The 26,945-nt window shown below is 37.6% G+C and overlaps 1 protein-coding gene across 3 annotated transcripts in view; it reads left to right on the forward strand.

The window, feature by feature from the left end:
• SHISA9 (shisa family member 9) overlaps window positions 1-26,945 on the forward strand; it is a 168,700-nt gene that overhangs the window by 4,994 nt on the left and 136,761 nt on the right. For all 3 annotated transcript variants that reach the window (XM_085074816.1, XM_085074815.1, XM_085074814.1), the window contains one exon: window positions 4,100-4,227. In XM_085074816.1, coding sequence (XP_084930942.1) covers window positions 4,100-4,227 — 128 coding nt within the window. The remainder of the gene's footprint in view (window positions 1-4,099; window positions 4,228-26,945) is intronic.

Raw genomic sequence — 26,945 nt, forward strand, 5'->3', positions numbered from 1 at the left:
ACTGAATTTTCCTGAAATATTTGACAATGAAATAAGCTTTGTGGAAATGTATTTATTTAGTGAAAACAATCCATAGTAAAATAATCTCTATCAGGCAAGTCCCTTTAGAAAATAAAAGTCAAGACTTGTCCTTTTTAGAGAGCTTGTTACTTCCTTTTGTTTTGAGCAAACAGGCCAGGTGTGGCACTGTTGACATTTTCTTTCTTGTCAGATCAGAGCTTTTCAGTCCAACACCCTTTCTGTTGGCATGGAACTGTAAATCTAGAAGATGACCATGGAGAGGGTAGTGCAATATTAATTATGCATGGTGTATTTCCTTTTAGACCTCCTATATTTTGTTTCTCCTAATTTTTAAATTTGTTTCTTGACGTTAAAAGGAGGTAAGTATTCCCTTCAGCTACAGTGTCCAAGACTAAGCAGTAATAGTAGTATCCAGAGCAGCTCTTCCTTTACCCTACTGTTTGAAGGAGAATAAGGAAATGAGATGGTGGATGAGGGAGCTGTGGCACAGGGAGGGAATGTGGCAGTGTTGTGCAGGAGAGGACAAAGATCTGATCTGCCTGCTGAAGCAGACCAGGAGCTTTGTTAGGCATATGAGGGCAGCATGTTCTTGCTGCTTGAGTCTACCCCAGTGGGCCTTCCAGGCTCCATCAGTGCAAGTGGAGAATTCTCTCTCAAAAATGAATAGAAAATGAAAAAGCTTTACTTTTGTTGCATGGAGGAGATTTTTCTGTAAATACAACTGCACCTTTGTCTTCTCCCTTAATCCTTGAGGAGAATGTGCAAACAAACCAAGAACTGAAAGGACAATATTTACAATCATGCTCCTGTTTTTTGAGGCAGTGCTTCCAACAGTGTGTTAGCAGCCTTCCAAATATTGTGAGCCATCTGAGTCCTTCTCTCTTCCTTCACAAGGAAGAAAGTGCCCAGTGCTGAGCTCATGAGTGAAGTCTTTTGTTGATCATTCAAAAGGCATGTACTTGGGGCCAAAAATAGCCTGTCTTGCCAAAATCCTGAATCCTATGTGTGAAATTATTTCCCTTATGGGTTTTGACCCAGTTTTGGAGGCAAAATACGACAAGTGACCTTTCATGCAATAGCCTGTGTGTCAGCTTCTTTCAGCTTGTACCCATAAGGGAAATGCCTGGCTCCACATGCTCTGTAACACCCCAGACCAGAATTATGTACCCAAAAAGAAAAATCTTAGGGCAAGAGAAATGCTGAAGTTTTGTGATACTTGGGTAGTTCTGGGCCATGAACTTCTATGTAAGTAACACTTCTCCACTTTTGTAATGCCACAATCAATATCACTGCACAGGTCCTAATGATATTTCTCCCTGATTAGAAAGTTATCTTGCACATTGCATTTTCTTAAAAAAATCATTCAGTGTATCAAACACGTAGATAAAGACCCTCTGTGTAAATATAACTTTGCAATGGGACTGACTATAACAATTTCTTCAGATAGTGAACAAATTCTATATGACTATATTTAGGTGAGACAAATGCATGAAGGTTTAAAAGTCTCCTGCCCTGTGTGGAATTTTTCAAAGCAAACATCTGTTCAAGGATTTTGTCATGTACTGGGGAACAAGCCTCCCTTTATCCATTTCATTATATGGCCAAATCCCTAAAAGAACAAAATGCAGGTACAGCATTTCCTTTGTACTTCAGTGATACTGAAGCTGCTACATGTTTTTAACTCTTCCTGACATCAGTGGACAATAAGGACATGCTCTCAGTTATATGAGCTCTTCTGCCCTGAGAAGATTGTACAACTTTGGCTGATATACTATAAACATAGGTGCTGTGTTATTAAAAATGGAACTTGATGGTGAGTAGTTCCTCTTTTCTTAATAGAGAAGGAGTTGGACAGCTAATTCCTTAAAAACCATTTGAAAAAAGCCACCCTAAAATGGTAGAAAATGTAGCACTTTCATAGAGAGGCAGAGGTTAATCTGCTATGATACAGGGTTTTATTTAAAGTCTACAGCAAACAATATTTATCGTCAGATTAAGAGCAATGAGGAAAGGATTTCTGAAAACCCACTCTAGCAAAGTTGGGAAATACTTCGATCTCACAGTTTTAACTCCCACACTGGAGTCAGGAACTTTTGTTTACTTTTCTTCCCTTCCCAGAAATGTGTCCAGATGCCTCTGGAATCGGAATTAATATTGATGTCAATAATTTCCTCTGTATAGAGACATATTTGCATAAATTGACCAGATATTAATGGTTTTGGTCTCCACTTACTTTAAATTATTGTTTTGCAATTTCACACTTTCCTTTTGCATCATTTCTACATGTCTTTGTGAGATCTCTTCTATTGAATTTTTATTATTCTGCTATGTAGGCCAGCTCTGCTATTTCTGCTGTATAAGCACTGCTTCAAATGGGAGCATTCCTCTGATACCATTAATCATTTGGTTACTGTCTTTTGACCTTTTACAGGATCAACAGAGTATTCTCTAACGTGTTGATCACAACTGTAACTAATATTTTAATAACATAGTGTAAGCCTTAAACACAAGAAAACATCAGTCTTGTTCAAAGCAATGTTCCAGCAAACTGAATTCAAGTTCCAGCTCAGGATTTCTCCCTGTAACTTAAATTAAGCTAGCTACTTTTTAATATTTAAAAGTACAGTGCTGCTTGATTGAGAAATCATCATGTCACAGAAGTACAGTGGAGGAGCTAAACGATACTTGCCATGGCTTTCAACAATGAATGTGCTTATTTTTATTTATTTATTAGTTTATAAGCTACTATTTCATGATGCAGTATCTGGAACATTGTATATAATTTTGCAGAAGATTAAACTGAACTGGGCATGGTGCCCAGAATATGTGACCACACCATTAAAAAAAATTGCTCAGGTGGTCTAAAAATTAAAAATTAAAAATAATGAAACAAAAAAGAGGTAAATAATAGTCCATGATGCATTGACCTGAATAGAAATGATTTGCATTGAACCCTGAAGACACTGGTAACACATACTACAGCCTTCCTTTGCCTACGGCAACAGCTTCTGCAGGTGGGCCAATTATTTCCTAGCGCACAGTAGTTCAGTAGGTAGCTGTGGCACATAGCTAAGGGCTAATCCTGCTCCTATGGAACTCTGGCACAACAGCACAGCCTCACAGACAGAGTTAGATGTTGCCATGCTGGGAGTTTCAGAGCTTAAAACTTTGTCAGTAACTGCGGATCTGCAGAGCTGATCCAGGTGTGTGTGTGTTTATCCGTGTGCCTAAGGAGGGACTTACACTCAGCAGGACACTTGTCCCTAAAATACCCACCAGAGCAGGATGTGTCTGTCAGACTGCCTGGAGCTCTGCAGAGCAAGCCCCACAGCCAGCATCAGGCTGGGCCTGGCCTAACTTAGGAATTTTGCTTACTCCCTCTTTGCTAGCAGAAAGCTTTCATCCTGTTTCCGAGGTGGCTTCAAAGGAGCAGGGAGTGTTCCTGGGCAAGCTTTGCTCCATGTTAGAGACTAGGACACTCACAGACATTAGAAAAAGACCTTTTTGATCTCCCCTTCTGGATGAGAAATCCCTGCCTACTTTCATGATTTCTACATGAAAGTTACATGACTTTTCAACTTCAGTGCCATTTTTGAATGCAAATTGTGAAGACCACTGTGCTGTGTGTGCTCGTTGCAAATGCATGTGTGAAAATTTCCTTTGCCAGGCCCTGTTGGTAATCTAGTGTGAAGATAACTAATTTGTGAAAGGTGTAGACATGGGCTAGGTGCTGAGGTGCTCAGCTTAACCAAGGTGGCAGTAATTTTACTGAGCACATGCAGTGGCAGAACTCTGCAAGTTTCAAGAAGCTTAAATTATCTTTCTCCAAAGCTGAGACACCTAAAGAACTAAATGTGTTTCTGTGTTTTACTTCTAGCACACTGTCTAAGACAGCCTAAAAAGAGCCTTAGGTGTGAAGTCTCACAATGAATTTACTTCCCTGCATGTATTGTGAAGGGAGCTGCTTTCTCCAGCAGACATTATGATCAAATGCATCTCAAACTGAAATAGAACTTGGAACATATTGTTAATGTCTTACAGATTTTGCAGATTCATTCTGGTTTTGTTTGGTTTTCAGGGCTCTTGCTGATGTTATGCGACCTCAAGGTCCTTGTACAACAGATCATATGGAAAGAGATCTAAACATTGTAGTACATGTGCAGCATTATGAAAACATGGAGACGAGACCTCCTCCAAACAACTTACGTAAGTTGCATTTTAACTTTATCAATATCTGGAATGCTGGCACTGAAATGAGCATTGTGAAACAAATATTGCTGAATGTCAAATGAGGATCAACAGTACATGGGTTCTTGCAAATTAGAAATATTCGTTACCTCAGAATCAGAATCGGAAATATTTAGACTTTCCTAGTGCATATTAGTGCAACAATGAGAGAAATAAATTTTGAATAGAAAAATTAGTTATTATATTTGGTTTTAATTAGTTTTCTTGGTTGACTAATATTGGTATTATATCTTTGTCTCTTTCTACCTGTTGTTTTTGCTCAGCTCATCAACTTTTGCCTTATTCTGTGTTTTGTTACACCAAAATACAAACTGTTGTGGTTACAGCCAAATTTATCAACGTTTCATAGGCTGTAACATCCAGTAACAATGTGGTCTCATTAGGCTGTTAGATCATATCCACTAGTGAAATAATTAGATATTTCCTGGATAGCATCAAGTTGTATGTGGTTTTCATTCTCTCAAGGGAAAGATGAGAAGATTATTATTTGAAGTTTTACATAATATTTTTATTCTGTATCTGCTATTACATATTTATGTTATTGAAGGCAAGAAAAAGTGCACCGTGGGGCTTCAGAGGAGGTACAGTGACATTTCAAGTGGTTCTGAAGTCCTAGACAACTTATTTTTCTGTCTGTATTAGAGCACAGTACAGATCTTTCTCATGCTCAGATACATATTCCTCTTGTGATGAACAATGCCACTGCAAATTTAATTTGGGTGTATATTTATGTAACTTATATTCAACCATATCTTAAATATCTGTCTATCTATCTATCTATCTGCTTAAATGATAGATATATTTGCAAAATCAAGTTCAATATATTTATAAAATAAAAAGGTCTAATTCAGGAAAGTTTAGATTGTTAGGCAGTGGATGGCTTTATTTTGTGCTGTAGATCAACGTAGATGTGTATTTTACTGAAAATATCTTTTACTGCATTGGGATTTAGATTTTGAAACATTTAAAGTATGTGCAGTAGTCTTTTCCTTATCTATAGGAAAAATTTGTTTGTATTTGGAGTTTCATTTGGACTGCATTGTGCAGTTATTGGTGCTTTGTTTTTGTGGAAGGGTGTTAGGACAAAGGGAGAAAGCAGATGCACACTCTACCTGCACTCCAGGTGCCTGTTTTGTGGGAGAGGCTGATGGCCATTCCTTCTGTGCACCCTTACAGAGTAATGGGAGAGAATTAAAGCTGTGCCCTTGAATGAAGGTACCACATAGAGGGAAATGGAACAGCTCATCTGTCTGCTCTGCTCTGCACCAAAGTGCTTCCAGCTGGGGCTGTGCAGCTGTGCAGTGCAGGGAGGGAAGCACACACCCTACCTGTGCAAAACCCTCCACATTGGGAGGGCAGCCTAGGCTGCTGCCTCAGTCAGAGGTGCTCTGACACCTGCAGCTGAGCTCCTTGACTTGTGAAGGGTTAAGGAGGATGGGATGTGCACTTTACCTATTTTCTCTATGTGTAAGCTCCTTGCTGATGTCTGACCCTTCCATGACCATGTTTGCAAGAATCATACCAAATAGCAATGAACTTCAGGTCCAATCTTTATTTTCTCTCACACATGAAATGTTTATTCAGAATCCCAGTCAATGAAGAAGCCAGAAATTAAAGATGTTCTTATTGCATTGACTTTGTCTAGATTTTTGTAATGATCACACTGAGGTATTTTGCTTAAAGCTCTTTGTATACTAAAATATATAACATAACACAGAAGCCTTTAAACTTGTTTTTTTGGATTTGAATTCAGATTTAAGCCTTGCTTCTAGGAACTGTTGCATATAAATACAACTCAGGACCACATAGTTACTGCATCAAGGAAGAAAAGAAAATACACTTTGAATAGGATGTTGGTTTATGCTGACCCCAGACACCCATACCACCTCTGTCTCAGAATATGGCCCTCTGGCACAGATGGCAGAATTACATGTGAAGCAGCTCTTGCACAACTGCAATTCACAACACAGAAGCACTGCTGCTACTTTGGAGCTTTGGGTCATGTGTAGGGGCAGTCCCAACACTGCTTCACATGCATCTCAGGCATTGCTGCTACAGAAGGAAACCTCAGAAGCCAGCAGCTCTGATGGTAATTGTTTCAGCCTTTAATCAACTTTATGCATTAAGTCAATAATTTTAGATTGTTCAGCGCAGAGCTTCAAGTGGTGAAATTACTCAAGGCATTCTATAACCAATATTGCATACATTTACTTCATAGCAAGTGGATTGTTGTTCTGTATTTGTTGCCATTTTACTCTCATAAATTCATGTAAAACGTTACTAAATGACCTACTAGAATTAGATAGAACATCATAAGTGATTGAAATCTGCTGAAAACATGCATTTATGGCACAGGAAAAAAGTCTTTATATAAAGACAAATTATCAAGACAAATTTTCCAAGGTCAGTATGTTAGCAAATCAGAATTTTATAGTGAAGTTCTGAAACACTGCAAGAGTGGATATTACAGAGAAACTTTAGCAGTGAAGCATTAGCTACTACTGGTGCTGGAAAAGTGACAGGCGTTTTTGGGGTACTTTCAAATAAGCAAATAAACCAGAGAGAATCACAGTTTTCATAGGAATTCTATTCCAGATCTTATACAGAGAAAATTAAATTGTGTAAAATTATTGCATCATAAACTTTAACATGCATTTTTAAAGTTTTCTAAGTTACTACTTTCTATCTATTTGCCATCTCATAATGAGACTTAAATATTTGAGACTGATGTACTTTTCACATTTATCCATAAATATGAAGAGAGCAGGGGGAATTTTCCAGGCATTAGGTATCCCTTCCATACTGTGTGTTTCAGAATACTGAAGACAAACTGTTGAAGGCCAAACCTTATTAAAAATGTTCTGATTTGAATGTTCATTTGCTCTTTCTGTCCTCTTGAAAACATTTTGCTGATGTTGCCAACACGTTCTGAAAGTGTTTTTTGAAGGGAAGCTCTTTTGTCAAAATGACAAACTTCACATGATCTCTGACACTGCAAATGAGTGTGCTTCTGTTTCTGGACTGTTTGTTACCAGAGGACAAGGATTTTCTCTGGTGCCTGCAGCTATTGCCAAAACTTGCAGGCCAGTGGAAGGCCAAAAGCTCTTTTCAGCCTCTTGCAGTTTACTCAGTTTCTTGTCCCTTCTTTTTAATATTCAGAAAAGAACAGACGTATTAGAGGTTCCTGAAAAACAGAGGTTTTTTCTTTGCCCACGTGAATCCAGACAACCTAGATGGTTTTTAGTAAAAACTATTTTGTCCTTAGTGGTTGTTGTCATAACTTTTTTCCAGTACTGTGCTTTCCTTAGGATTGCTTTTCTGTTATTCCCCTTCATTTATACACATTAGAATGTAGTGGTGCTTTGTAAACAAGCAGCAGATATCTATAAAAAGGTATAGCACTCATATCTGCTAACATGAAATGGTAAATAAAATAAAGTTAAAAAGTTATGTTAAAAACATCTGCAGAATTTGAGTTGTTGTGTTAATCTCTGACTTTCATGAATCTTAAAGCAATAGCATTCAAGGTATTTTTTCTTGTTATTGGTTTGTTGGTATTTTGTTTTGGTTTTTTGGGGTTGTTTTTTTTACTTATTGTGTTAGAAGTAAGGTATTTATTTAACTTTTTGGGTTTATAACACTGATGGAGTGGGAGTTAGGAGGCTTTGTAGCTACATCCTCATTTCTGAAACGTGATTACTGCTATTATTTCTGATTCATGATCTATGATAGCAGAGTGAAAAAATACTTCAGTTAGTGCAATTCATAGTCACTTTTCCTAATGATCAGTAAAAGCTCTGTTACTCTTTCCCAACAACCAGCCTTGCACTAGTAAATTTAAACAATTTATGCAGACTCCCAAGATAAAGATGATTTTAAAAGAAAGCCAATTATAGATTAAGGAGGTTTTAAGATGAAAAATGCTAGCTTTTAGTTAGCTTGACATGTATGAATTACTTCCTTATTTTGAATTTAACTTAAAAAAGGTGGATTTTAAACACCATTTAAAGGAGGAAGTGTTGCACTGTTTCAAATGGCCAGTTTTAACACTGGCTAAAGATTTGCAGCACATGTGATGAAAATGACCTTTTTTAAAAGATATTCAGTGTTGTGTTTGCTGCTGCATTTGACTGTCAGTTGTCCTGGATACTGACTCACAACAAATGCTAATGCTGAAAACAAAGCTATGCCATCTCTATAACTGGTGCCTCATGATAAGTTTTGTTTTTTCTTTATTTCTGTGTTAAGAAAGTAGGCATTTAAATTAGCAGGGAATTTTTGAAGTCATTGTACATTAGAATAAAAATTCTGTATTGCATATCCCTGTTCTTCTCCCCATTTCTTGCACTTAGAAGCTCAGCCTGTGTTTTCCAGTGAGAGGAACTGTCACTAGCTTGACACTGTGAAAATAGTTAGAATTTGCAAGAATATTTTGGTGTTTTTCACACCCTAGTGAATAAGCTTTTTTTGTTGTTGTTGTCTTTGGCAAAGTAATTGTTTTTTTGCTTTACATACATGACATGTTTAAATCAGATGATACATTGTCTTTCATCGCCTAAATGTAATTCCTACTGTTGGTCATTGGAAAAAAGCATAGAGGTTTATTAAGAAACTTTAGTAAAGAGAAGTATTGTTGTTCAAAATGTAAAGCTCATGCAGCATATCAAACATGAGCATTAATTTGCTTGCACAGTGACTGTTGGACAATTAGTTACATGACATTGAAGAAGTGGTTGTTGAGGATGAGCAGCATTAACTGTGACATTGTGCTGCTGCTGAGAGGGGCCTTGAAAGTCCATCAATCCTCTTGTCTGGACACAGGGCTGCAAAATGCAAAGGGCTGAGCAGAAAACATTGTTTGGGTTCCTTGGTATTTGGGTTGTCTGATTACAGTGAAATGCTTTTATAGGCCTGGCTTTGTGCATGGGTCCAGCCCAGAGGAATTGCACTGTTTTCTTCATAAACTTTAATTAGCTGTTCATCTGCTCACTTAGAAGGACAAGAGACTGAAAAGCTGAGCTGTGTAGACAGGGCCATGTTTTATCAGTAGAAGGATGGACAACACTAATAAGTTTCCAGCCAAGAAAAATATAGTTTGAGCAGATTGACAGAAGGAGAGAAGAAGTACTGCTGATGGAGTGCTCCAAGACAGTGAAGAATGAGGAAGGATAAACTGGCCAGCTTAACTGGAGGATGTCCTTAGCTCACAAGAATCCAGAGTGCTGTGGCAGAGGGGACTGTAGTCAGCATTATTTGGACCTTGCTTACATTTAAAGCCTCAGTCTTCACTGTCAGTGTGCAAAAACTCATTTTACTGGGGTTTCTGTGATCTATACAGGAAATACCTAAACACTATTTTAAAAATCTGTTATTTTAGTTTAAATTCCTGAGCTAAACACAAGTTTAGCTTTCAGTTAACCCTGGGAGAGAGCTTCTTATGGCATTATGATTGTAATATACAACTAAGAGGACAAAGTCTGCCTTTAAATTATACATTTTGCAAATCACCCAATTAAAAGCCCACACTGCTATCACCAGCCGTGTCAAAAGAAATATTGTATATTTAAATATAAGTTCTGTTGGAGGTTAGAAGCTGCAAGCTGCTTTGTCACAGCTATCTTGAGACCTTTTTAGACCTTTAAATTAATTTCTACATACTGACTTGAACTGAAATCTTGCTACAAGTAGAATTTCAAAGCATTAGGAAATTAGTGATAGAATTTGTGTTAATATAACTGTGCCTATAGGAATGCATTCCAGATATCCAGAACTTTGACACTGGAAACCAAATTTCCCATATAAATGCAAAGTCTGAAAATCCATTCCTCTTGCAACTCAGTCACTGCAAGTAATGTTTAATCAGTTCTGAATGTGTGTTTAGCCTCCCAATCATTAATATAAAATGTTTCTAATTTACATCCAGATTTTAATTCAGATGCATGATGCTGATTTATGAAAAGATGCTCTGAAACTTCTTGAAACACCAATGAATATTTTCAAAGATGTTAATTACAACCTGAGAATGAGAGCTTCTGGGTTTGTCTAGGAAAGACAAAAAGTAAAACAAATGAAATATCTCATTTGTCATTGACTGTTGGTAGATTTCACCAATTAAATTTAAAAAAAAAAGGATGATTTTGAAAATGCTAATACATATCATACACAATAGCATTTTATTTATAACTTACACCAGTATTCCCCAAGTGTACTATGTCAGAACTCTAGCAATGCCTTTGGATTCATCCTGTTTGCTTAATCTGGCAAACAAAAAAAATGGGAAGCAAAAGCAATAGTAAACATCAAATTTTGCATGAACTTCAGTGAAGAATTGGGTTTGTAATCAAATCAAACTGTGAACTTAACATCATTCCACATGTTCAGTGGGTCTCTTCCTTATTCTCAAATACTTCTTGTTAGATTTTATTGGAAACTATGAGATTGTTCTGGTGCCTATGTGCAACTTTAGGTTTGAGTTGTATTGGGTAGGTCTTCATAAGCTCACTCCAGAGAAGGATTTCCATTAGAACTGAATAGTGAAGTTTTTGCTCTTTCTTCATTTATGGCACAATAAGAACAATCAGGTTAGATTACTGCCTTGCATCCTATCATTTGCTTCTATTCAGCTTTTAATTCAGAGAAATCATTTGACATATCTTAATAAACATATTCATCAATGTAAAATGTATTTGGGAGAAATACAGTCAGTCACTGACATTATCCTTTGGTGGCAAGAATTAACATTATGGTAATAAAAAATATTAAGCATACATTTTTGCATTTTATACTGCAGTTAAAAGCGGAATGATTATTTAATAAAATAAAAGTATTGGTATGACAGAAGAGAGCATTGCTGTGCTAGACTATTTTATAGGCAGCTTTGAGTCACACACCAGCAGACTTCAATGGCACATCTGAAGGATGAGACTCATTTTGCTGTCATTGGGGTGCAGAGTTGTACTTTGAAATGTTGCCCGGTGGTACAGGGATGTATTTACCATCTGGAAGATGAAAAGTTCAGTATCTTTGGAAAACAGTGATGTGTTCCCCTTGTGATTCCACTTTCACTTTGCAATCTAAATTTTACTTAACAAATTTGATTAATGAGGTGCTATTCCTATTATATACTATTGAATCTAAAATAGTATTCTGTCTTTGGACAGGCACACAAAATAACAATATTCTCAATGTTGAATAACTTCCGTGCCAAATATTCCCACTACTAACCACAACTGTCAGCAGTATCAATCATCAGTGCTTCATGCCTGTTGTAATCATTCATGTCACTGGGATTCTTGATGTCAAAATCTGATGTTCTTGATGTTCAAAAACAGAAAACAATGCCAAAGAAACAGGAATCATGTTTTGAAGAAACCCACACACCATCAACACAACCTTTAATGATTGTATTCTGCCAGACTTGTGCACATCAAAATGAAGAAGAATAGAGACTGATATACCTTATTTTTAATATAAGAGTCACCTCACTGAAAGGCAAACAAAGTACCTTTTGCTTTAATCGTTGGTTTGCCAGCACTCTCACACAAACTATGCTTGCCTTTTTCATGCCAAAACAACATTGTTTTTAACTGTTGACTTAGAGCTTAAACATCTCTCTAAATCCTTGAACTCCCACCCTCATATTTAGTCTCAAATTCATAGATTTGTAACAGAAATGGCAGAAACATAAATTCACTAATACATGTGTTTCTGTCTGTGTATTCAGGTGCAAGCATCAGCTGGTATATTCATAGCTATAAAGATAATTTTTTATCACTGTGGTTGTGCAAAACTTTGATACTGTATTTTAGATGTTAAAATGCTCTCATCAGAAATTAAACATTCTGTAAAATCATTTCCCTCCTAATTTTTCAATCAGTCATCCCAAATTTGCCAAGCAGAATCAGTGCAGTGGTTACACAATAAAGTAGAAGAGGTTGGCTGCATACATTAAAAAACTTACGAATACACATCCCAATATTATAAGGCAGTTGTGAGATGCTACTCAGGGAGAGCCTTGCCCCAACTTCAATCTACAGTTTCAATCACAAATAATTTCCAGCACTTTGTTCTATGTTCTCTGCTTTACATTATAAATTTCCTTGAAATGTACATATTGGCTCTGATTCCAGTTTTATTATCATAAGATAAAGTCAAGAAGGGAACTGAGTGTGTTGAATATTTATGAACTAACTTTTTTGTTGATTTTTATAATAGAAAAAAATAGTTGGAAAAAAATCTCTGGAACCATGCTACAAAACTGCATTGATAATCATTCCCAGATGATTACAATGTGTATTTTAATTTAATCTTGAATTTGTAGTTATCACATCTAAATAGCTTTTAACATTCCTTCAGTAACAAAATTTTGGTTTCAGCTCATACATTTAAGCAATGTCTGTACATCTAAGCTTAAGGCTGTAACTGTACTTCTGAATCTGTAATAAATTTGCAGCATAATCCAAAACAATCCAATTACCTTTTACCATTTACTCCCTATCAATTAGAGGAAATGCACATTTGATAAGTAGCTATTTATAGACACCCATGAGCATACACAAAAGAGAAGGTAGATAACAAACTTTGGACATTATTGGAGCTAGCACTTGTTTAGCTGGAAGTGTCCACAATAAACTCTCAAAACCAGAGCAGTTTTTACCCAAAAAAGTTTATTTTCATTGTGTTAGCTCACCCTTTACACTCCACAGAACCAGCCAAGAGACAAAAAAAGCCAGCCTTTGCCAGGTAGACAGTTGCTCTTCAAGGGCTAATCCGATCACTTTGGAACCGCTTTATTATTTTCTCTCACCACATTCTCCACACATACTAAACCTTGTGCTTCCTATTGCTGTCTGTTCTGCTGGCTGTAAGGAGCTGCTCCTCTGTGCCTACAAAACCTGTTTGATGATGCTGGATTGGATTGTTTTAGGAAGCCTGCAGTCAGCCATTCTGGAAAACATAGCAAAGAATGCCACAACACTGAAAAGTGCAGCGAATGCCTGGCAGCATTTCATTTATCAGCAGGGCACTGCAGACCAACGATTCCAGCCCTGGAGTACAGAATGGTCGTGGGTGTGATTCTGAGGTGGGGGCAGGAACAGTCTCTGAGCCTTGCAATAAAAACAGGATTTTGGCAGTGCTTAGAGTAATGGCCAGTTTAAGCCAATTAGATGAAATTCTGATTGGTCACAAGTTCTAGTAAAGCACTCATCATCTTAAGTGGCTCAAGGATTTTACCCAGGGGCACTACAATTTACTTAAGACTTCATATATACTTTACTGAGGGGAATTGTGTTTTTGTTGTTAATCTGGAGTAAGAAGAGAGATAAAGGGGTATGCAGGAAGTTTATCTTACAGCTTTGCAAAAAAAAGAAAAAAACCCAAAAAAACAACCAACAAAAAGCAACAAAACACCTCACCCCCCATAGCTTAAAGCGTTCATTGTTGGAAAAGGAAAAATGTTCACTGCCAAGGGCAATAGAAGCTAGTTAGGGGAAATGCAGTGAAAAGTATAAAATAATTTACCAAATCAGACCCTCCTGAGAAGTGTTTTGAGAAGCCAGGAGGCTAGAAGGAGTTTCCATCTAGATGTACTTTCCATTTTTTTTCTGATTTTAGGGAAGTTTGGGCGTCTGCAAATGAGGGAAAAGTCCATGCCCTCGGCACACAGGAGCAAGGGAACCTCTAGTGCTCCCCTCCATGCCAGTCCCCTTTGGCAGCACAGCTGCTGCAGCTGAACAACTGTTGTCACCCCCAGTGGGCAGAGGTTTGTGCTGGAGGGTTTGTGCTGACACTGAATCCTCAGCCTCTGCAGCCTGGCACAAAACAGGATCCCAGGTGGCAGCTTTCCCTTCTGTAAATGGTATGAAACTCTCCTGGAATGTTGTGTGAGTCGGGCACTGAGCACAGTGGGTTTGTTTCACAGAGACCTCTCCAGGTACTGAGGTCCAAGTGAGCACATTTGCAGTGGGGTGGTTGGCCAAGAGCAGCCTGACTACTTCTGCTGCTCTGGCATGGAGGGTTTGGCCATGTGAAACAACGTGCTAATATCTTCAGGAGCAAATTAATGGATAAATTCTTATGTTAAAAAGAATGAGATGATATTTTATAAAAGCTTCCAAAAAGGAAATGTGGAGTTTTTTGTAAAAGCTTTAGTCTACCTCATCAAATTACTAACTAGTTCAAAGGATATATTTTGCATTTATAATATTTTAAACTGTTTCTCATTTTTAAAAAGTTGTAAGATTGGAAAACTTCATTCCTCCTATAGTAATCCAGATTCTTGTTACAGTTTCAAGTTAATTTCTAAACAGCCATTGATTTTGTGAGGAAACATTCCTTTCCATTTGTGAAAAACAAACTTGACCACCACTTTGGTTAAAACAATTTCTAGTCATATCTCTGTAATGAAATTGCCATTAAATGCTTTTCTTAGTTGAGTGAACTCCTATAAGGATTTTTTAAGCAAAATTATTCACATTAATGATTAATAAGTTCTTTCCCACCACTTAAACACTTAGTTTTCTCGGATTCTTGTTTTTCCTCCTTACTAATGGACCTCCACTTAAGAAAAGAGGTCTGTGAATAGGAATAATTTCTCTCAATAATAATTAGCCCTAGAAAAGATCTTCAAGAATCCATAGAAAAATCAGAAGGGGTAAGATATTTGCAGAGGGTTTTTGCCTAAATATTTAACTAGAATAAAGGTATCTTTAAGACCTATAATGGCAAAATTCACTTGTAAGGCCATCTCTTTAGTATTTCTCTGGATTAATCTTGTGTCTACAAGTTTTTCATCGAAGTCAGTAAACTGAAATTTTACCTTAACCATGCAAAGATATGATTATGGTGGTAGCGAGACCAGGCAATAAGACTAGATAAAAATGTTTGTAGCAAAACCAGTAACAAATACCACAAACCTCTGAATCTTTAAGAATATTAAAAGTGAAATTATTTATGCTTCTTTGAAAATGTCCCCATTTTAGCAGATAGAGAAGATAATCATATAAAATACAATTTATACTATTAACCAGTGTCTTTCTACAATTTGTTCATTATATTAATAATGTGATGCACTCATCTAATAATTAGCTAACTGACTAATTTTTTTTTTTCTGACTGTGATCCTGTGCATCTTATAAAGAAGTCTAAATAACTTTATGCAAATATATTAGGCTTATTTCCTCTCAGAGTAAGAGAATTACAGGAAAGATCAGCAGTGCTGCAGGGTTCCTTTCAAACACATACAAATGACACACTTTATAATATGATGATCTTGTATCGTCATAGTCTAGCATTTTAGAGCCATTAACATTTACTTGTGAAAATCTGCTTTGAAATATTTATTTGCAAGCTACACTTTATTTCCTAGGTGACACCTTTTCCATCATTTCGTCAAACATAGATAAATGAAGATGTTTCTGGAAGCACAGACAGAACTAGGGCTATGCTGCAAAGTGTGACTCACCTATCTGCCCTATGCATAAGAAAAGATTTTCAGATTTTATAAGTGTCAAAATCACCCAAACATCTTTAGAAAGGAAGACAAGTGGTCCATGAAAATCTGGTCTCTGTAACTTAGTGCTTTACTCTGCTGAAATTGTCCACTGGAATAACACTAAAGCTTCCCTCTCCTCTTTCCCACCTCTCTTGTCTGTTCATCAGGAAGAGGGAGGGTTGTGCCTCTCCCCTCCAGCCCCTCTGCATCTCAATAACCCACATCCAGTACCTCACAGGTTCCTCCTGTGTTTCTTGATTTGGTTTGGCCAAAGAAAAATCTCTGACTTTTTCAGAGTTGCCCATCCTGGGATACATATCCTGACTGATCAGCAAGCAGAACAAACCAAGCAAAAGCTATAAAGTCTGTGGTTCAGCCTTTTGTCTCCTTTCAGCCAGCCGTTTGTTTTCCTAACAGCTGTAGAACCATCTCATCCTTGAGATCTCAATAACACCAAAAAGGGCAAAGGAGTTAAAAGCTACTAGAGGGAGTAACAGACAGCTAGACAAAATAAAAATTACATTACCCTTGTTCTCTTTTAAGAACAATAAACCTCAGGTTATTTAGTGTGTGCAATAAAATGCTACAGGGCATTGTTAGCACAAAGTTTGGATCCATAAATCACAGAAGTATGGAGATGCTTCTCTAAGAGTCTGTAATCATCAAATAGTGAGATCCAGTCATCAAAGGCTGGAAATTCCAGAAAAACAAGAAAAGAAGGATAGAATAATCTGTGGTACATCCTCTTCCCCATGGATCAAAGAACTTACTTCTCAGGAAGATACCTGGTTTGTAGTGTCTAAATTATTTGTATGGGAAAGTCTGAAAGAAGTCAGGATATGTCAGAAGGTCAGATCATGGAGGAAAATAGAAGCTCAAAAGTTGGCAGATGGTTTATTAGCTGCTAATTATTCTTATTTCTACTTGACATGATATTAAGCATGTGCTAGAAGCTTCCAAGTGGAAAATCCACACAATACTTAATGGAGTTCAAAATCCTCCTTTGTAGCTTGTGACACTCTTGGGAAGGAAAGTACTGCACAGTTTCAAGGATGCAAAGGTGTTAAGCAACCTGAGGCTAACTAGCAAATTACAAAGGATGAAGTCCTAAGTGCATATTTCCCTGCTGGAAATCTCTGTATGTAGAAATGGATTAACTTTCTCCATATACCTGTAGCCTATTCAGAGCTTGAGATCAGTGCACCCTGCAAGTTGGTGACCATGAGCTGGTAACTTTAAGAATACTCTTCTCATGTAGATCCTGATAAGTCTTGTCATCTTGGACAGAATTACCAGAAGAGGAATAATTTAATCTAAATTATCACCCAGTAAATTAAAACTAGAATATATGCATGTCATAGTCCAACATCACATGCATGACTGAATCCTGGCAGTCAGTATGTCATGATCAATACTCTGTCATCTGAAGAATCCTTTTGAACTGTTCTCATAATAACTTGCAGCCACGGATTTCCCTAGATTTGACCTGTGTGAGAGAACTGTGAGCATCATGCAGACTGCTTGCCCTGTGGATTTGCTATCAGTGACAGCTCCTAACTGTCATTCTCACCATCTGTCCCCTGATTAAGACGTGGAGAGCTTTTTGCTGAAGTTGAAACAGTTCCTGACATCCCCTCCATATAAGAAATTATGAGGCCTTACAGCTGGAGCTGTGGCCATCTAAGCAAACCTGAACTTTTTTTTCCAGTCTGACTGCCTGCAAGCTGAATACCTCTGAGCATCAGATTATCTTAGTGCTTCATATTGTAGAACAGTGTTGCAGAAGGCAGTGCAGAGCTGGCTGTGGTCCAGCATTACAGCATTATCATATTTATGTTCAGATACCTACAACTGGCTAGCACAGATTGCTGCTGCCACTGCTGTCTGAAGTGGTGTGCACTGCTATCACTACCAGTCAGAGCAAACGAGGGCTGGCAAACTGCAGGATCCAATATCAGCAAGCCTGGCAGATCCAATTCACGAATGAGGATCAGCAGAGCCTTAACATAAAGAAATGCCAGATGAAAAGGTAAATTGCTTGGAGCGGATGTATTGAACATATGAGATGAGAGAAGCTGTCAAAGGAAGATGACAATGAAGAGCCACGTTTCACAAAGAAGATGTCAGAAGGCACAAGGAGAGAGTGGGTTCTATTTAAGATGTTCCATATATACTTTTTTTTAAAAAGGATTCAAAATTTCTGAATTAGGTAGTGTGGAACACCTGGAGCAGCCTGCACAGCCCACTGAACTTTCAGAACACAGAGCTGTGTCTACAGAACACTCATTACTCACATAGGTAAAATTACCTGGACTGGATTTTAACCCTGTATCAACTTAACTCGTTTCGTAGAGGTTAGGAAAATAACCATATGGTATTTTTCTTTTTAAGCCACAGTTCAGTAATATCAGAAAATGAGTAAGCAAAAATAAGCCTGAAAACCAGTGTCATCATATATACAATGTAATAATAACTTAATGATTTACCCAGCAGGCCAGGCCAAGTCTCATTCCCCACACCCCACAGAATATCTCGTGGATGATCCCATTGTTTCAGAACTCTCTCTACCAGTCTCTTTCTTGCCCATCAAAGCTTTTCTTGCCTTCATGTTTGTGATTCTGCCTTTCTGTGCCCGACAGTTGTAACGAAGATATGCCACAGTTGGTGACAAGGCAAGTATTCTAGAGAAATACTGCCAGAAGAGATGAAATGAAATAGCTAATACCTGACATTGGGTTCTGGAAGTGATCGCCTATATGTAAATTTATGTAATGCTCTGTAACTTGCAGAAAAAAATCCTACTTGTTTAGAGGTCACCGTTAATTAAAAAATCAATGAAAACACTTATAAATGCATGGAAGAAAACAACTTCCTATTGAAATGTCATTGAAGCATAAGGATCCATAAAGGTGATATAGGAAAAGACAGCATATGTTTGTCTCAGCTTCAACACCAACTCCAGCTGAAAAAGTGTTATGAATTTTTAAAAGTTTGAAGTTGTGCTACTTGACTTAGAATAACAAATACGGGATTTTGAAACAAATAATTGTGTTTTCTTACGTACTTTAATGTTCTTATCACTTCAAGATACTTCAATTCTGTATGTGTTCTACAATGCAATATGACATTCCACTTCAAATTTCTGAATTTAGGACACTTACACACAAAATGTGTTTAAGTTGCCACAGTTTACATAGCAACATACATTGATGTATATCCCCCACATGTGCTATGCAATATGTAACATGCATAGCACATTGTATTCTCAGTGCAGCATTGACATTGGAGGATTTTTTCCTCAGCTATGTAAGCAATCCTCATCTTGCTACCAACTTGCCTTTAAGTATTAGTGGGGAAAGAACCTTTTTGTGAATATATAAACAAAAAGTGCATTCTGAGAGAGATGTTTTCTATTGTAATCTGCAGCTAAAATCACAAGATGCCCTGGATTAATTTATTGCACACTTTGAAGCAAACAAATATATTTTAGCAGCAGCAGCATGATCTTTTCACCCAACATTTACAGTGCTTTATAATTATGGTAACTAAGCTCTATAGGCACAGAAAAGGAAAGAAATTTGTATCTTCTGATTTTAGGAGTTAGTGCAACATAATGTGAAGGTTACAATAGCACTCTCATCCTGATACAAAACTGGGGACAGTGAGGTATTGTCTTTCATTGCCTTTGGCAGTCTTTGAATTCCATTCACTATATTTTAAATAAATATGCTTGACGTGCAGCAGTGTAATTTGTATCAGCATAATATTATAACAATTTCAGAACTATAATACAATAAACACTATCATTGTTTAGAAAGTCAAGATATTCCCATCTCATAATCCAAGGATGCTTGTAACAATCTGTTGTATCACTCACATTAACATTATTACCTACCCTGGAGACACTGAGATGTAATTTAAAACAGAAACAACCGAGTACTGGGGATAAGGAAATGCTGATCAAAACCTTAAGGATTTCTAGAGGTCACAAACATCCTGGCAGTCTGCCACGATCACGGTTGCTGACTGGAGAACACTTTCCAGTTTCCTTGCAACTCCAGGTTAATACAATTATTAAAAGAAACACTTTGAAAAAATGAGGAATTAGTACTAATCAGGAGCTCATTTTAGGGGGAGAATGGGAGAACCTTAAGTTTTCCAGTAGCCATAGAGCTTCAAATAAGAGCATTATAGTATTTAAAAATTATAAAAACTTCTGCTACTGAAATGGATGTAGGCATTGCTTTACTGCTGTGGGGAAAAAAAAAAGCCTTAAGAGGCTGCATGATGAAATAGAATGTGGCACTTGTCACATGTGGATCCCCAGATTAATAGTCATAGTGAGTATAACAGTGGCCAGTTGGTAAGTTTGCAGCCTAAACTATGCGTCACTAGATTTCTAATCCTTTGAGCATTAAATAATCTGAAAAGTTTCCCAGTTTCTTAACAGTGTCAGTAACCTGTTCTCTTAAGCAGACAGACTTGCTAAAAACAAGGGTGAGAGTGTTTATTAGCAAACATTTAATTTAGGAATACATCCAGTCTTACTGAAGAAAAATAGAGGTTTTTTTTAAACAGAAGGTTGTTAGCTTTACTGATGGACTGAATTTCAGGTGGAGCTGTTCCTTGGAGGAAGTGGTTCTGTGACAGACTGACAGAGTCCCTTGGCTTTCTCTTCTCCCTGTTGCTACAATGGGCTTTAGGCTAAAGGGATCTCAGTGCTAAATTCCCTCTGGGAGAGAAGAAAAGGGTAAAGTGAATGGGCAGAACTGTGGTCACAGCAATATGTTCACACTGGCCAACCTCCATCTCTGACCACCTCTAGTGGCATGGACTGGGTGGGTTCATAGATTTAAAGGAGAAATTAGTTCCATTAGGTCTATGATCTATCCAGATACCCTCTGTAATATCCAATTTCTATAATTTTACTCAGCAGCTCCCATAATCAGCATGTGGGCTGTGAAGTCAAACTGCTGCTATATTTCTGTACTAGGAGTCATATTTTAGTGACTTTTTTTTTTAATAAATACCTGTTTAATTTCTTCTTTACTTGCTTTGGTATCATATAACAATACAAACTAGAAGTGTAAAATATGCTTATAATCCTGAGAGTTCTGTTAAACCCTAACTGATAGTAGGAAAAAGGAGAAGAATACTAATGGAAAGAGCATATACTGAAGATTTTGCTTTCATGTGAATGCAATTAGAGCTTTTCCCTTAAGCTAATAGGATAAGTAACTGTATGAGGAAATCCACAGACACTGCAAATGTGCAGGAGGGAGAGAGTAGTGTTTGCTTGGTGTTCAATGGTCCATGTGTAATAGGCTGGCAGTTCCATCTAGTTCCTACTGGACAAATGTGTACATCAGAAATTCCTGTTTCTCCCTTCCCCCAGCTGCACATTTGGAAGTTTCAGCAGTGAAGCCAAGAGCTGAATTAAGAGAGACATGGCTACATTTTCAAAGCTATTTTATTTTTCTGGGTTTTTGTGGTTTTTTGTTTTGTTTTTTTTTTTTTTTTGGTTTTTCTTTTTTTTTGGTGTTTTTTTGGTAGGTAAATATATGCACACAACAGATACATTCCTATTACCTATATGGGTGTGTGATTCAGGATATTAGTTGATTTCCTGATTATCTGTGCTTGACTGATCAACTGACATTCCTTTGCCAAATTATTCTAGGAGATCTATTCCAATATTCCTAAATTTGATCTTTTCCTAAAAGCATTTGTCAACCTGATCTAAATAGATTAACTCTCTGTCTCTTGAGAATAAAATAATGTTCTAGAGTTTTCAATAGTTACCCTGATTTCTGGAAGATAGAGAATAAATGATATACAAGATAGATCCCAGAACTAAGTAATTTGTCAGGATGGCATAACTTTGAGGCAGCTACAAAACACGTTGTGAAAATACAAAATTCTCTTCAGCTCTTCCTTTAGTTATGGACAGTAGTTAATGACAAGGAACTGTAAATATTGCATAATGGGATAGGGATTTACAACTCAACAAAAAAAAAGCTATCAGCAGTCTTTAATGTCTTTTTTTGAAAAATCTTGACATATTGGTAAAAACATACAGTTTCTAAAAAAATTCTTAATGGAAAGATTCTTTCCATATAAAAATATTTCAAGCACTAAATATGTTCTTCTTTCTCATGAGACAATGACTGCTGACTCTCCAATGTGTTCTGCTGCAGCAAAAGATTCACAATTCTCTATTCAGTCTGTAAATCATTGTTATATCACTTTTTTGTCCTCTAATATTCTTTTTAGTGACTACAGGAGATTCCTGTGTACATCTGCTACTACTGATCTAACTCAGAATTTATACTTTTGCCCTCAGTACTTGCAGGTTTGAAACAACATTTAGCATAGTTGGAATGGGGGATATTAATATTGTTGACCCTTTTGTTACTACAAATGCTCCCTACTGTGTGGAATGTGTTTTAATTTGCAGGCAATATCTTGCTGACCTAAGTGACTCCCACTTTCTTGTGGAATTTCACAAAGCTGAACCCCACTCTGTGGAATCTCTCTAATTGTTCAGATGCAGAATGAACTGTCATTTGCATCCCATAGCAGCTTCAACTAAATTATGCCACATGGCTTCATCATACTTACCCCAAAATACCTTTGCCATCAACATTTCTCAGAGTGGCAATTCTCCTGAGCTTTCCAGAATTTATAGGTCACAGGTAAAACAGCATGTTCTCTGCAAATGTTAATGAGTTTACAAACTGCTGAGTATTATAATGATAAATTTGATAATATTTCTCTACTGACTTTGCACGGTCTTGGTGCTGCAATATTTTTAGCTTATATCTCCTCTCAAAGGGCCCAATCCAAAGCTCATTGAAGTCAAGAAAAAGAGGTGTATTAAGTTTAGCAGCTTTTGATCAAGCCTGAGACAGTCAGTGCCATAAAAACATTATCTGTGCACATCCCTTATATGCCACTGACATCTCCTTGCACCACTGTGAGTTACTGAATCTCATTTTCTTTGCAGCTTTCTGCCTGATCAGGGAATCTATTAAGTCCAAGCAGTCAAGGCAGCTGCATTGAGTCAGATAATTTTCAGCTTCCTACATAAAGGGAACTAATATAATGTGTACTTCATGCCCACATCACTGTCATACCTCACGTGGGCTTTCAGGGAGAAGGGCAGAATGTGAGCAGTGATTTCTAAAGCCCTGGCCCTGGTCAAGCTGCTTCTGCAATAGACTCCCTGTCCTACTTTTACAGGTACTTCCACCAGCCTTCTCGGGCACCAAGTAATTGCTAGAGCTCTTAAATGCATCCTTTCATACCTGAAAGGGCATGGTGCACACTGGGAACAGGAGACAGGGTTGCATTTCTGTTTAGTGTCTCTGCTGATACAGGTATGAACAGGCAACTGCAGTCTGATGTCTTCCCTGGGCATTTGAATATCTTTGCAGATAGAAAGTGACCTGTTTATTTCAGAGGTGCAGTTTTCTTGTTATGGTATATGATGGCATTAATATATATATAAATTGAAGTTCTAGTAACCAAACTTAACACTACTTTTATAGGAAGAAACAAAATTGTTTACAGTTGCTTTGGTGAACAGTCTTTCACAGCAAGTTCACTTAAAAATACAGATGACAAAATGAACATTTTTCAGATGAGAATCTTCATGAAATACAAAACAATACTGACAATGCCTAGTGGTAACATATCAACTATCCTTGTCACTGAAAAATGTGTCTTTAACACCCAGGACCCTTAGGTTAGTTTTCTGTCAAAAAGCCAATATAACAAAATCACTAAACCTGTAAAGAATTGTTCACTGTTGCTTGAAGTTATTAGTACACATGCGTGAAAAAATGGTTTATGCAATAGTTCAGTCAGATGCTCTCAATTATGTCAAAATTTCAAATTCATGTGGCCTTTTTTGATATAGGAAGTGATTTAAAATCTGCCTTGTCTCTGACATTTAAAAATGGGGAAACTATACCATTTATTTATTTACCAAGATAAATAGAGATTAATGGAAGATGAGCAAAGTAAAGCACACTCTTATGGGAACAAATCAAATCTTTGGAAAGAAATGAATATGTACTGCTTCTGGTTCATTTCTTTTCTTTTTTTTGCAAGTCATTAAGTTTACTTCCACATAGCTTGTGGACTAATAAGTAGATAAAAGTTACTGGAAGCACCTCTTACCTCTGCCAAAACTGTTCTCTGTTAATGAAATGGAATTTTGTGAGGGTTTTGGTATCATACTGGATGCCACCTGTGGAAAACGTCATTATCTAACAACACCAAATGTTATCACACAGATTAAGTCTCCTGCAAGTATCAAAAACTTCCCTTCATGTTACCAAAGAACAAGATAGTAGATGTTTGGTGTTGGCACTAAATGGACTTTTTCAGAGGTCTACAGAGCATTTAAATAACAGATTTCATTTTTATGATGAAAATGGTTTTGTAAACTTTAGTTTACAAGCTGCAGGCATTTCTGAAATGCAACTCAATCAGTATTTTACAGTTTCCTAAGAGTCTGCCCTCTTAGTAACAGAAAGGCAAGAAGATGACTGTTTCCATATTCTGTTTTCCAGTTTTACTAACACTCTGGTATAAAGGGTAACACAAGCAGTAGTCCTTTCTATGCAAAATAATAAGAGTCTCTTCAAAGGACAATGTTAATCCTTCCCTCTTCCATTCCACTTAGTTACAGTGAAAAAATACAAAATTAACCAAGTCCTCAATAATAGACAAAATTAAAATTATATTTTCTGATCTCTTGTATTTTCTTTCCTCCAAAGTCTGTGCTCTGGTCAGTGTAATATATCATATGAAAACAAAATGTACACACTCCACATACTTTCTAAATATCTGGTGAAATGGCTTTTTGATTTTTCAGGGCATAGGATGAATGTGCAGTGAATTCACAAGAAAATATCTATATAGGATCTCTTGATAGGTGTAACTTATTTTTTATTTACAATTTCTATGCCCCCTACTTTTATTTTCTCTCCTTCCCTGCTGTCGAAATTCAATATCAAATAAATTTGCAATCCCACAGTTTTGCTTCAAGCTTTAAAAAAATGGACTAGAGCCAATGCCAATTTTGGGCAACTATCCAAAATTATATACCAGCCACATAGTGCAAAGTAGTTTTTGTTACCTTTGTATCATGTAGCCACAAATTTCTTTTTATTCTCTCCATTCGCTGGAGGAATGACTTCCTTGTCTGGGTTGCCCCCATCTAGGAAATGTGCTAATTATTATTGCTAAGTTTCCTGACATGAATTGTGTTTAATCCTATGCCTGTTGAAGGCCTGAACAGCAGTTTCATGGACATCATGTAATTTTTGAAATGTAAAGCATAAGGGCTGATCTAGGTAGCATATGGCTCATGGTCCTTTTAGCTATTTGTTTTGATAGTGAACTTTAGGAGAATGATATTCATTATTTTCTATTTCAGTGTATTTGAAATTTCTGTCCTAGTTTTGGAGAGATACTAGAGCCTGCTCTCCACAGTTCTGACATCTTTAAACACAACTTCATCAGGGAACTAAACAAGCCAGAAACACACACAGCAACAGCAATGCTGCTGTTCCAGTAACAACATAATCCACAAGCTGAATATCTCCACCAAAAGCACTGACATTTCTGACCAGTGCTTTTCAGTAAATAAACACTTAATTTGGCCAGTGTTTCCTAGAGACCTGGTGCTGGTTCCCATGGGAATATGCAGGTACCCTGTTCAGCAGGGGCAGTGATGCCCATACCAAAAAGCAGTTCAGTGTGAAGCATGCCAAGTTAGGAGAGAAGTTGAGCTGGAAGTAGAAAACATAGCATTGGGAGTAAAAAGAATGTATTTAAGCTGGGTTTAAGAATGCCATCCTGCTGACAGTGAAACACCAGTGCTTCTCCTCCAGCTCCTCGTGCAAAGCTAAGCAGAACTTTATTTTTGGTGTAGATTTTGTTGAGGACTGTGAGGGGGTAGTGTACCTTCCATTTATAGTACACCCACAGGTTTTGTTATTGCTCTTTTATTAAAGGCATGATGGACAGAATCATTAACTGTGCAGATCATTTCCTTACATAAGGAGAAGAGAGCACCATGCTGTGATGGTTCAGGGGTGACCAGCAGTCCTGGTACTGCCCTGCTTCTCTGGGTACTCCTGCAGCTGCCAGGCCCTGCTGCTGCTACTGGCTCATTCCACTTTTCCTGTGGATCACAAAGCTTTGCAATCACCTGTTTCCATCATGCTGCCGTGAGACTGCAGCAGTGTGGGGTGCAATGGGTCTCTGACAGCTCCCCCAAAGCTGCCCTCTCATACATCCTGCAAAACTCCAGCCTTTCCCACCTGCTCCAGCTGTCTCCCGACTCCCATGCCTGCCAAACACCACACTCTCCTCTACAGCCCTGTGATTTCAACAATCCACAGGGGGATCCTTTGAAACAATGCACCATCCCTTAGTACAGAGAAAGAGAGAAAACTGGCAAAAATATTAAAATGTGCCTGGCTCATTTTTCTCAAGAGTTCAGTGACTCCCATGCCTCAGGTATATCCCTGGAAGCCTGTGGTTGGGGCAAGCTGTATCCTTCTATTCTTTATGGCTGTAGTGTCACCAGACTCCATTTTCAGCAGTGACAGCACTCAGAATGTACCCATTTCAACCCCTGGCCATTTGCCTTTTCCTGCCTCCCTACTGAAGGGTGTTACCCTCCTGTGTTACTCTCCTCCTTCCCCACTGCAGTCACACCACTGCTTCATGGCTCTCTTCAGAGTCAGACTGAAAGACTGTAATGACTTTAAAATAACTTTGCAAACTCCCCCTGTGTATGAATTACAGCCAGCTCTGTTCCCCTCGCAGAGTCCTCAGTGTGGCTTCACAAAGTGGGACTGAAAGGCCACTGGCTACAGCCTGGGGCCACAAACCAGCTCTTTTGCTGGCATCCCTCCACTCTTAGCTGCAGACAGCTCATATTTCTCCTGCAGACACAAGCATTGTTTTCATCAATTTAATGTCCTTCAGAGTTTGCAATATGAGAGAAATAAGCTTGCTAATATATGTGAGGCAGCAAGTGGGCACCCCTAAAGTAATGGCTATTTTCTTAAGAACTCTTAATTCCTTTAAGGACCTATGACTTCCTTTCTTACTGATTTCTCAATAGCTCAGAATTAAACAAAAGCAAATCCTTTTGCAT

Source organism: Lichenostomus cassidix, chromosome 14 (genome assembly GCF_008360975.1).
Source record: "Lichenostomus cassidix isolate B80296 chromosome 14, HeHo_3.0, whole genome shotgun sequence".
In the NCBI taxonomy this organism is placed as follows: domain Eukaryota; kingdom Metazoa; phylum Chordata; class Aves; order Passeriformes; family Meliphagidae; genus Lichenostomus; species Lichenostomus cassidix.